Below are 13061 nucleotides of genomic sequence, written 5' to 3'. Positions count from 1 at the left end.
AGGACTGGCCACTATACTGATCATTAAAGGTGTGTGAAGTGTCAAAACACTTCATATTCATAGAAATGTGACACTTCATGCGGTCCACGTTGTTCACTACCATTTTAAGTGTAAAACAGTATCAGGAAGTCCAGCTCTTTGGTCTTTTTGTGCAGGTTTTGTTTGTTTTTAGTCACAAAGGTCTGAACCAGCATTCTCCTAAAATCATTTATCCAGAAGGAACTTATCACATTTTCTCCTGTAAATAAACCACATGTTGAGATGTGTCTGAAAGCAAAATGTCAGGCAGTTTAGTGCATAACATATTGTGTTTTTGAGAATATAGTATTTGTTTCACGGCTCACTTTAGCTGAACTGAAGTGTTAATATTAACATGACAGTACTCTTGTGTGTGTATTTTTTTTTTATGGATGGCATCCATTATTGCATTGAAGTTAATGTCAGTTACAGTATGGTCCTCTCAAGTGATAGTTGCAACCCCACCTTTTGGTTTCGTGGTCGTCCTGCACTTGCAGAAAATCAGCAAAGCCACAAATAATATGATGATCATGAAGACTAGAGTCAGAGCCACGTAAAGCATTAGACCTGTTGAAGAGTGAACACAAGAACAGGAACATTGAAGCTTTACACAAACCATCCTCCACATTCATGAACATGCACACAGTATCTCTTTACACACAAACATGCAAAATGTACATTTGAAAATTTCAGACTCAAACACATCTAGCTGACAAATGACCAGCAGGAGATCTTTCAGAACCACTGAGTTAAACTTATCTCTGCATCAAATGATTTTACTGTAAAAACACCAGATGCCCTAAAACCAGAACGAGAAGGAGTTTATAAATGAATCCTCATTCTGATTAGAGCTACAGATAAGTGTCAACAACTGATCTGACATGTTGTTTAACTCTGTTTAGATGTGCACTGACGCTTGCATGATTTGTAACATAGACAGAAAGTGCATCTGAAAAAAAAAACCCCTCTGAATCTTGACAAACCATGATCTTTATCTGTCATTTTGTAACGTTCTGAGGAAGTCACTTCTCACTCAGCTAACCAAGAACTCGACTTTTCTGTAACTTCACTGCACAGAGGGAAGTACTGTTGTGTTAACTTAACACCATGACATATATTAATAAAAAAATAAAATAAAATAAATCCATTCATTCATTCATTCATCTTCTGTAACTGTTTGTCTTGTGAAGGGTCATGTCTTTTAACTTTTCTTTCACATAATTATAGTTTGGAGCAAAATGTTATTCTACTTTTGCTGCTTTGACTTGATTAAAATATCAGATTACTTCTTCCACTGCTGTTCATGTGTCACTAGGACTCACTGAAAAATATACATAGATCTAAATGGACTCGCACATCTACACACAAAAATGTACCTGAACCTGCAGGTGATGACTCAGGCTGCCCTGTGGCTCCAGAGGAGGATGATGGTGATGAAGACGTAGAGCTTCCTGGTCTGGAAGTTGTACTGTGTGCTGTTGGTGAAGTGGAGGATGATGAGAGAAATGCTGATGTTGAAAAAGGCCCAGGAGTTAATGTTGGTTGTGAAGTGGTTGAAGCTGTGAACAATCATACTAATATTAATACTCAACTATATGTTGTGTCTGAGTGTTAGTAACAGTTTGACTTATTCTGTGTTTCACATCAGAACTGATGAAAATATGCACTGAATCTTTAGCTCTGAACATATCTGAATCAGAAGTAGCTTCAGTGAAACAGACATGAAGGAACATTTTCATGACTTTCAGTAGAAACTCACCTTCTGTGACAATGATCTCAAAATCCTCAGATGAATCTGGACTCCAAGGTCTGTCCAAAGAACATCTGTACTGTCCTGAGTCAGACTTGTTCAGCTGTGTGATGCTCACATACATAGTGTCAGATGATAGACTGCCTCTTTTTATATATTTAATGCTGTATCTGTCTCTCTGAGCTGTGTCATTAGTTGTTTCAATGAGAATGTTTCCTTCTTCACATTTATTCCTACAGAACAACTTCCTGCTTCCAGATAATGAAAATGAACATCCAACTGTGATGTTTTCTCCTTCTTTTCCTCTGCTGATTCTTCCATTAACAAGACCAGTGTTTCCATCCAGCAGTGCTGTTGAAAAGATGAATCAGTGATTAATTTCTTAGAACTTGTAATTTTAACCTGTTTATTTATTTATTTATTTTCAAATAACGCCAGCAGGTCAATTTATTGCTTATTACTTGACAGACTTTCTGTTTCACCGTGACAACTGTACAAACCTGACAAAGACAGAGATATTAGAACACTAAAGAGCTAGAAAGTGGAACAATTTGACAATTTGTTCCCTAAACCGCTTTGAGTTCAGTCAACCTGCAGTTTACAAAAGGCGCAAACTCTCTATACAGTTTGGAAATCAAGGCAAAATTTACAATTTAATCAAAATGTATTTTAGATCTTTTAAAAGGCTACTTTGCTGAGTTTCCTGTGTGTGATAAGATGCTCAGCCTGAAGCTACAGAAACACAACTGTCTGCACTACACTCCAGTTTATTTATTAAAGGCAACTATACATTTAAATTGCAAAGATTATTTATGTGAGGGGGAAAAGTGAAGCAGAACTAAAAAAGTATTTTGCAGACTGTGGTGTTAGAACATTTGTTTTAGCTGTTTAATTTCATCTCAGCTTTATATTTTAAGGCTCTATCTGCTACTTTGAATGAACTCTATGATCAAGTGACTCATATCCAGCTTCCAAACCACAGAAACCAACATGTCAGAGACACGGAAACAGAGCTCACCATTAAAAAATATTAGCAATAAAACTTAAATAAACTGTCAATAAATGAAGACCATTCAGTTGAGAACGTAGAACATATCAGAAATAAGAAGTGAATGTACTCACCAAGGAAGAAGAAGAAGATCCAAGTGTGGCTGACTTTCATCTTGAGGCTGAACGCTGCTTCTCTTCTTTCTTCTTCACTGACAAACCAGGAACTTGTCACTTCTCTAAATGATGGAGCCCCTCCTCTACATACAACACTCACTCAGCTCTACGCTCCTCCCATCTCTCTTTTTTTTTCTACCGAGTTAAAACCAGTGTAAATTTAAACTTTTAAATTAAATCCTGCTTGATTACTTGGTGCTCCATGCAGTCTGCTGTTGTTGTTTGTAGGAACATATTGAATAATAAACATTATTTTAGCTATTCTGAAGTTACATTAGGCTGGATTTCTTTGACTCTAATTAACGTCTAAAACAACAGTGGCACACATAAGCTCTAAACACCTACAAACATGCAGTAGCTGTGAAATAATAACATTTTTCTTTGAAGCAGCAGTGAATTTTCTGTCCAGAGAAACTCCCTTACATCAATAACTCCTTAGATTTTTAAAAATGTTCACTGACAACACATTTAATTTTTATGATGAGATGTTGCTCATGCCGTTGTATCTTTATAGTACCCTGGGTTTAGTTCCTGCACTTCAGTTTCATAGAAAATATAAAATGTCAGGAGATTGGTGGTGTCAAATTGTGGCCAATTTATTAAAAACACCACAGTGCCAGGTCCACTGACTGAATATATAAGGATGGGTAAAGTGAGCGCTTGTAACATCACCGTAGGTCTCCTGAAGATCAGTGTGGTGTCTCTGACCATGGCCATCTTGGCAGCGCTGCTGCCTCATAACTGATTCAAAAATGGGTGTTGATGAGGAGGGCAGGCCTAGGCCGAAAGTTAGCAAGTTGCTAGGGCATCCACCTTTCATTAGCCTTAATTATGCATAATAATTAAGCCTTCAAGTAAAGGTTAGGGTTAAGACAGATGGTTAAGGTTTAAAAGTGGAACAATCCAGTGATGAGGAAGAACTCGACTGTCAGCTGAAAATGTGCTGGGATGACACCAAGGTCAATGATATACTCCACAGTCTGGGTTGATGACATAAAATGATTCTTGAAGTGTTCCTCGTTGTGTCAATTGAAAACAAAGTGACAAACATGACCAAATAGGAGTTGAGCCAAACTAAAGGAGGTAGATTGGACAGGCCTCCAAGCACACATGGACTCAGAAACAAACTTACCAGTTTAACAGATGCAGGTGATTTGCTTCAACAGTAGCCAACATGTTAGCAGAGATCCAAGTTGTGCCGGGCAACCTAAGCCGAGACATCACAGTGGACGAGCAGCTGGTTGATTTAGGTGGATAAGACTACATGCCAAGCAAACCATCTAAATACTGTATGTAATGAAAATATGGACAACATGTATCTGATTCCAGGACAAGTTATGGAACATGCAGCTTTACTCTGGGAAACCTGATGAAGGTGGGTGTGCCCTAAAGTGACCGGGAGAAGCGGGCCGCCCTGGAAATGACTGCAGGTCTTCAGAGGAACGACAGAACATGTGATAGTTCCAAGAGACTTGACCTTGCTGGTTACGGTGACCAGCAAGCCACGCAAAGTCACCTCCTTCCTGACTTACTCATTACCGACCACATGGATTGTCTTTCCTCTAAATTTACCTTCACTGATACACACTTGCGTCCAACTGCCTGAACGAAAGAAGGAACAAGACAACTCTGCTCACCTCATTCTTCGCTAGGAGAGTTGAGGAAAGCCAGTGTGGTGTCAATACCCTCACACTCTACCCTCACTGCTTTGGTGCAAGACTAAGAAAAGTCAAAACTAGGATTATGCAGTGCATACGTGCAGTTTCCCAAACACGATGAATGTTTGATATGAACATCACCCAAAGCCCCTGACTGTTATCTGCAGGATGCTGCAGTGCTGTCACATGACTGGCTGATTGGGTAATTGCATGAAGGCAGACTGGAAGCAGAGGACATCCTCCAACAAACAGAAAATAGAAGAGCTGGGCAAAGCCAGAGTGGCACCCCTCATTTTAAAAGGCACTCCCTCTGCTGCTTTGGTCAGAGACGTACAAGAGACAGAAGTAAGATCAAGGACCGTCAGAGAGAGAAGAGGCAGAAGGAAGAGATGTCAAAATGAGAATGCAACAATTACCACATGAACTTAAGTTGATATAAATGTATAACCATGCTTTATTTGATAATATATATTACTGTGATCATTTTTTTGGAGCAAAATAAACATTAAACAAACAAACAACAGGAGGGCTCAAGACTGCTGGGTTTAAAATGTAGCACTTTCAGAAACACAAGAATGGATGTGCTGAGGGAGACATTTGAAGACTGCTCACTATGTTTTGTTATTTTGAAGAAGAAAGCTAAATCAGTGATGGAAATAATTGTTAGCGAATACACCTCATGTTGTGGCGTGAGGTAGGCTGAGCTTGTTTGCTTTCGAAGTAGCAGAGGAACTAGAATAAAGCAATGTGTTGAGTCATTATGTTCCGGCATTACAACAGCAACCTGCACAGAAGCAAAGCCCAGACAGTCTCCTTTGTTTCATGTAACCTCTGTGAGTGTGCAGTAGGTTTGGTCGTAGCCCCTGGTGGCTGGATTGAGGCTCTGGTAGGTGGAGTCGTCACATGTGGAGACAGGAGGACAGTTCTCATAGAGAGCAACCTGGAAACATAAAACTACCGGTTTGAGAAGATGTAACAGCACGCCTGAAAAAAACAGTAGCAGCAACGTTTTGAGAAAGCAGAAGCTGTTGACAAGCAGGTGGTTTAGGTTTGACTGCAGAAACAGAAGTTGTTGTTTAAGGGTGTTGGAAGCTTCCTGGATATATGGAGAAGTGGTCTACAGGGTTGTGGTCTGAGAGATTTCAACATACTGTACATTTTGCTATTTTTTAATTTATTTTTTTTTGATGCAACAATTCCAAAAGGAGAAATGCTGTCTGTGAATTAAACCAAAACAATGAGCTGAAAGACACTAAAGGCTGCGTAGAGCTGTGCAGAGTTGGCTGCTAAATCTCTGTGAGTTTATCAAACTAATATGGAACGCTGATTAGTAGAGATTTAAATGAAAGTCAGTGTTTGCTGAGACATTAATTGTAATATGACTTTTTATGATAATGATAAACAGGTGCATTCACTACAATGATGATGAGACTTTCACTTTGTCTACAAATGAAAATTAAATACTATAAACCACATATTTTACTGTAACAGTAACAGTATTCTCAAACAACCTTATGGGTCATTATCTTATCTTATTATCTAGACTGTAGATCAAATTGAAACTAAACAGAGTTAGTGTTGTGACATTCGCGAATGAATCGAATCTATTGACCGGCTCTTTAAAACAAATAAGAGGAACTGAGTCTCAGTTTCTCTGTCTGTTTTTTTTTTCTTCTTTTTCTTTTTCTCTTTTGCTGTGTTTCTTACTGATGCATATACAAGCTCCTCCTCTCCACTGGTGCATATTTGACATGCAGATATCACATGATGTCATCTGAGTTTTCCACACTGCCTTTACAAGAGTGCCTCGGTACACATCAGCCCCAAGAAGGGGAGTCAATAATTCAAACTCTGACAACCCACCATAGAATGATTCTGATCCAAATCTTACCCTATCATTCCTCTCAGTGATTATTTCCCTGATAAAATGAATTACCACCAGGGTGGCATCTCAGACATAAATGAATATCAAAATGAGCCAATCTTTTGAACAGCTCTTTGAAAAGAATGGACCACAGTCTCTTCAAAGAGCCGTAAATCCCATCTCAAGTCAGTACGTGTCTGTTTGAATTCAAACCCTGAAATATAGTTTTGCATAACACTTTGCATAACTGTAAACTGAAACAATTTTAATCACACTCAGTCTTCTTTCTTTTTGTAGTGCAGCGATGAACATCGCAAAATGAGACAGTGAGAGTAAACAAAGACAGATGAGTTAAAGGAAGTCACCTCAGTCCTGTTGTGCTCAGAGTTTCCTCTCCTGTTAAAACCTGTAGAAGAGAAGAAGAGACAGATTTTATTTTTTTATTTTTTAAGAAAATCTGATTTTCCTTTTAACTTCCACTGATTTTGCTCCATTTTGTTTGTTGCAAAGTTTGGTTGTTGCAACCAAAAGGCAGCAACACGGTTTATTTCAGCATGGCTAAAATCCAAAGGGAAATCAAGTGGTAGATGATGCATAAGACCGTGACAGTACACAAACAACTGCTAAAAAAAAAGGTAACATTTGTGAAATCATAGATATGGTAGCCTGCTGTTAGGCTCCACAACGAGCACTCCTAATATGTGCAATATATCTATTATTTATTATATCTCTGTCATTTCTGCATGCTGTTGCAAATTGCAATTTCCCCATTGTGGGACAAATAAAGGTTTTTCTTATTCTTCTTATTCTTATTTGTACCAGGGTTTGTCCATATGATGTAGATGCTCAGTCCCAGGAATGTGCTACCAAGCTGCAAGTACAGTATTTTGTTAAGGTTGCTTCGCCTCACCGGTACGCTTATAAGTGTGGGAAAAAATGGCTAGAGAGTTTGAGGGGATGGCGTATTAGTCTTTTATATATATAAAATCATATCACCCAGCCCTAGTGGAAGTAGGTTTGGAAGGTCACTCACAGACAGAGTCCTCTGTCTTCTTTCTGTAGATGAGCAGCAGAACAACAGGTAACAGTAAAACTATCACCACCACAGGAACACATACAACCACAACCAAGAGGGAACCTGGTTGAGAGACAAGAGATAAGGGGAAAAATTATGGAATCTTTTTCTGCTGTTAATGTCTCTGGTATGTACATTTACTGAGAGGAGAAACACTGAATATAACTGAACCTCTCTCGGTGATAGCGGAGGGGGCTGATGATCCTTGTGCTGAAAAAACGGTTCAAGAATCCAAGAGAAGAGAAATCATTTCTGAATTTTTGTGCATTTCATTTAAAAATCACATCATATACAATGCATTTGAAAACCAATGTGACACATTCAGGAGAAAATAAAATGTAAAATTATGAAACTGATTATTATGAAAAAAGAAGAACCTAACTGCGTATGTATGCCCACACCTGAAATACATGGTTGAAGCACTGTTTGATTTTGTTACAGCACTCAATCTGTTCGGATGACTCTATCAGCTTGGCACTTGATTTGAAAGATGACATTTTTAAGTTTATAGCTGGTTTCCTAATGCTCTTCCAAAACTGACTGGTACTTGGAGCTGTTCATGATTCCCTCCAGCCCACATCCAACCAGTTCTAAACAGGTGTGCACACATATTCAGGTAATTTTTAGGTTATTTCCCACTCTTCTATAAAACTCTTCTATAAAAATTGCAAGAACATTTGTTTACATTTCAGTAGAAACTCACCTTCTGTGACAATGATCTCAAAATCCTGGTACGAATCTGGATGTGAAGGTCTGTCCAAAGAACACCTGTACCGTCCTGAGTCAGATATTTCTAGCTGTGTAATGCTCACATAGAGTGAATACATTGATAGGGGACGATTGTATGTATATCGAAGTCTGTATCTGTCTGTCTGAGCTGTGTCCTCAGTTGTTTCAATCAGAATGTTTCCTTCTTCACATTCATCCTTACAGAAAAACTTCCTGCTTCCAGATACAGAAAATGAAAATCCAATTGTGATGTCTTCTCCTTCTTTTGTATGGATGAGGCCATCTTCACTGATATTACAAGCGTTTCCATCCTGCAGTGCTGTTGAAAAGATGAACAATCATCAGTTACTATCTTCCTGTTAGATGCTGCAGTCTGATGATGATAATTCCTGCTTCACAATCAAATCCACAGAGTCACAATAAGAGCTGCAGTCCGACAAAGATTCAGAGATTTAGAAAACCTCACATTGTGCTTAACATTATAAACTGGACTCTGCAGCTTAAAGTGAGCAAAAACATTTTAATATATCAAAACTGAATTTTATTGTCCAACAGAGTCAGTCTAAAAACCGACCAGACAGTCATTTTGTAAGACCTCAATCTTAGTGAATGTGTTCTGATTTCTTTGGGGAGTGACTCAGTTGTTTTGTCTTAACTGTCAAGTGATGTCACTGGTTCATGCAATATTCAGTTAAAGCAAAAGTTGTGTCAGAAGTAGCATAGAGCAGCTTGTTTTTTTTTTTTTACAAAAATAAATAATAACCACCTACGACTTCTGTCACAGAATCTGGATTGAATGTACTCACTGAGGAAGATGAAGCAGATCAGAGTGTGACAGACTTTCATATTGAGGCTCTATATTGTTTGCCGCTGACTCTTCGTCCTTCTTCACTGTCAAACCAGGAACTTCTCACTTCTCTTAAAGATGTGGTCACTCCTCTGAACACAAGACACACTCTACTCTCCTCCCCGTTGAATATGTGGTACACTTGCAACAGGCAAGAAGATTTTTTCGGGTGCCAGTGAGAAATGCAACAGGAGTCGTGGGTCACAGATCTAGTTGTGTGAAAGAAAGTCATCATGATGAAGATTGTTTTATCTTATGCTTAAAGGGAGGAAGATTTTTTGTTACATTGCTTTGATTGTTTTCAGCAGGACTTTTAAACTTAGCAGGAATGCAACCATTATAACCAAGGTCGGGAACACTCTTCCAGTTATGTGACCACTGGTTCAGCAATGGTTTATTGTAGACTTTCAGCCAGGCTTTAAAGTACATCTCTACAACAATGGTGAAAGTTACCAGCAATCCCTCCATAGCCTCAGACAACTCATCTGCCTCTATAGTTGGAAGTATATATTATAGGGCATGCACTTGGCTAGAGTTTTTTTCTTGCCACCTTCCCCTTAGTGCTTATTCTGGGGGTTTCAAGCCAGGTTCTGTAACACACTGAGACAGTCTGTATTGTTATTGATGCTATATAAATAAAATTTAATTGAATTCCATTCTCAACACACTGATGCACTCTATAGGAAGGGACAGAGCAGGCTCTACCTTCTGAGGAGACTGAGGTCTTTTGGAGTGAAAGGGGCACTCCTGAAGACGTTCTATGACTCTGTAGTGGCATCAGCCATCTTGTATGGAGTGGTCTGCTGGAGCAGTGGCATCACAGAGAGGGAGAGGAAGAAGCTGGATAAGATCATCAGGAAGTCCAGCTCTGTCCTGGGCTGCCCCTTGGACTCAGTGAGGGAGGTGGGTGACAGGAGAGTTCTGGCTAAACTGTCCTCCATGCTGGACAATGAGTCCCACCCCCTGCATGGTGACCTGACAGGACTGAGGAGCAGCTTCAGTGACAGACTGCTTCAACCTCGATGTGTGAAGGAAAGATACAGAAGGTCTTTCCTTCCTCCTGCTGTTAGGCTCCACAACGAGCACTCCTAGTATGTGCAATATATCTATTATTTATTATATCTCTGTCATTTCTGCATGCTGTTGCACACTGCAATTTCCCCATTGTGGGACAAATAAAGGTTTTTCTTATCTTATTAAATTTAGTCATTAAGTTCCACAGGGTTCTATGCTGGGACTTTCACATTATACATGAGTCTTAGATAATATTACAGGAAACACTGCAAACCGTTCCTGTGCTACGCAGATAACACTCAGCTATATTTATCTATGAAGACCAGACCATTTTACTCTCACATAAAACTAGGCTTACTTTCTTTCATTTCCGCAATACTGCTACAATTAAGAACTTCCTGTTTCAGAGTGTTGCAACAACAAGTCCATGCGTTTGCTAATTTTAGGCTGCAGTACTGAGCAGACAGTATGTGACTATAAATAGTGAATTAGTCAACCAGTACCAGCCACACCTCCCCCTACATCACCCTGCTTTCTTCTTATCATTGTATTTCTTGATTTGAGTTTCAAGAAAGCTGTGCCAGACCTTCTACACATTTTGGGGATTTTAACAATTATCAATTATTTTTATCCAGCATAGCATTTTAGCTCACCAGCGATTTGGCCACACCATAGATTTTCAATAGATTTAAACTGTTTTAAGCAGTGCAGAGGAATGGCTTGAAGTGATCCAGCAATTTGGTTAATATGTGGTGCCAGGGGGTCATATTTGCTCCGTTGACTGACAACAGAAACAGGATTTTATTTTATTTCTAATAGCTTTATTAGGTATTGTCTGGGTTACAATACAGCATATGAGAGCACGGGGAACAGGAGAGCAGCAAACAGATATTAAGGGCTGACACCTGCTGACACCAAGCTGACTAAAAATATGACACAACCAGGACATTCATAACCAGCATAAGAAACATGTGAGCAAGTTCCTGCTTATATTATTACGATCATTTCAGCTTTCATCCACACGCACTACAAAGTATTTCAGTTCTACACACAATCTGACTGACACGTTGACTCCTTTAACCCTGAAGACTGAATTGAAGAATACATTTATTTGTTCACACATGATTTGATTGATTTGATTTACTTTTCTCTTCTCAGGCATTCATATGAGGGATCAAATTTTTACTTACTATTTGTTGTCACAACCAAGATTTTTTTTTTAATAACTGAGTATGTTCAAATATCTCTTCGTGTAGAGTAGGTTTGGTCCTGGTCCCTGCTAGCTGGATTGAGGCTCTGGTAGGTGGAGTCCTCACAGACAGGACGACATTCCTCATAGAGAGCAACCTGGAGAACACAAAAAGTGTCATCTTTTCCTGTGGCAACCTATTAAATGAGATAAATATGCTCAACTTAAAGCTCTGTATTAGTGTGTATGAATTTTATAGTTAATTATCGGGAGTCACAATTTGGTGACTTCTGTTTAACATGGACCGATATGAATTCAATCCTAAACTGTATGTTTGAAGCCAGTCACCTCAGTCCTGTTGTGGTCAGTGTTTCTTCTCCTCTTAGACATAGCAGACCGCTATGTCCAACGTGGAGAGAAACAACCATTCATCCTCACATAACAAATTTAGAATCACCAATTAACCTGAATGTACAGGAATTAAACACATGAGAGCACCGGACCTTCTTGGTGCGAGGTGACAATGCTGACTGCTGCACCCACTGAGCTGCTCAAGATGTTAATTAATTATTATTCTATAAGCTACGTATAATGTCGGAAGGTCACTCACAAACACAGTCCTCTCTCTTCTTTTTGTAGATCAGCAGAACAACAGGTAACAGCAAAACCATCACAACCACAGGCACACATACAACCACGACCAAGAAGGAAACTGGTTGAGAAGACAAAGAGAAAACTATTCAGGGAGGATGTCAAGAGCCCAGCAACAACATTAAATGAGATGCAGCTCTTTCTGACAATTATATCTCTGTTCTTCATCTGTCTGGTCTATGGTACAGGGTATGTTTGATAGAAAAATGACACAGCACATCATCAAAACAACATCATGCTCAAGGTTAAGGGTGAAGAATGGTAGTCACAGCATCACCTGGAGCTTTGGTAGTGGAGGGAATCATGAAAAGCTCCATTACTGGTCAATTTTGGTAAAGAATCTTCGCATGTCTGCTAGAAAGTTAAAAACAAAGGGAACTTCCACCTTTCAGTATGACAGTGATCGAAGGAGTGTACCCAAATCAACTGCAGAAGGGCCTCACAAAAAAATAGTACTTTAAAAGGACCTAACCAGAGCTCAGACCTCACTCCTATAGACAATCTATAGGGGGACATAAAGAGGTCCTTGCACGGGAGATGTCCTCACAATCTGGAGGGCATCACAGATCTGCAAGGATTTTGCAGAAAATAATTCTGAAGAATAGTCTTTCTTTCTGAAATGTGTCAATTTCAGTGGCACTGACATGTTGTCATTTTTAAATTAAATATGGAAAAGTTCTGATATGATTTCTCTTTCTTTGATGTCTTTAGATCACAAAAGCGGTGGTGACAACTACACTTCCTGGCCAAAAAATAGTCACCACCTGGATTAAACTAAACAAATAGGTATGAGACTCCTATTCGATAGTTACTGCATGGGCGATTATCTTTCAAGTTAAATAACAACAAGTTATTTAACTTGAAATAACAACAAGTTATTTAACCCCAACTGATGCAATGAGTAGCTTCTCATTTCTTAAACAACCATGTCGAAAGACACATCCTGTGGTCTTGGAAAAGATGTTGTCTGGTCGAGAAGGGTCAAATCATTGGCATGCATCAAACAGAGAAAACATCTAAGGAGATTGAAGAAACTACTAAAATTGTGTTAAGAACTGTCCAACACATTATTAAAAACTGGAAGGATAGTGGGGAACCATCG

At 39.1% G+C, this 13061-nt stretch overlaps 1 protein-coding gene across 2 annotated transcripts; it reads right to left on the bottom strand.

Annotated features, from left to right (window-relative positions):
* Positions 1 to 5122: 5122 nt before the first annotated feature.
* On the bottom strand, positions 5123 to 11519 carry LOC311494766 (uncharacterized protein). 2 transcript variants are annotated; one of them, XM_084553988.1, is made up of 7 exons: positions 11310 to 11519; positions 9065 to 9314; positions 8233 to 8577; positions 7701 to 7739; positions 7488 to 7592; positions 6820 to 6860; positions 5123 to 5530 (listed from the first exon to the last, which is right to left on the bottom strand). In XM_084553988.1, exons 2-7 carry the CDS (start codon positions 9102 to 9104, stop codon positions 5411 to 5413), a joined length of 690 nt encoding a protein of 229 aa, XP_084410114.1. In that variant the 5' UTR covers positions 9105 to 9314; positions 11310 to 11519; the 3' UTR covers positions 5123 to 5410. The 2 variants fall into 2 exon arrangements, with proteins under 2 accessions (XP_084410114.1, XP_084410115.1); XM_084553989.1 differs by lacking the exon at positions 11310 to 11519 and having other exon boundaries at positions 9065 to 9615.
* Between the last annotated feature and the right edge of the window lie 1542 nt (positions 11520 to 13061).

Source organism: Chelon labrosus (assembly GCF_963514085.1).
Source record: "Chelon labrosus genome assembly, chromosome: 10".
Taxonomy (NCBI): Eukaryota; Metazoa; Chordata; class Actinopteri; order Mugiliformes; family Mugilidae; genus Chelon; species Chelon labrosus.
Note: the sequence above shows the minus strand (reverse complement) of the source record. Positions and strands in the feature narration are given on the sequence as shown.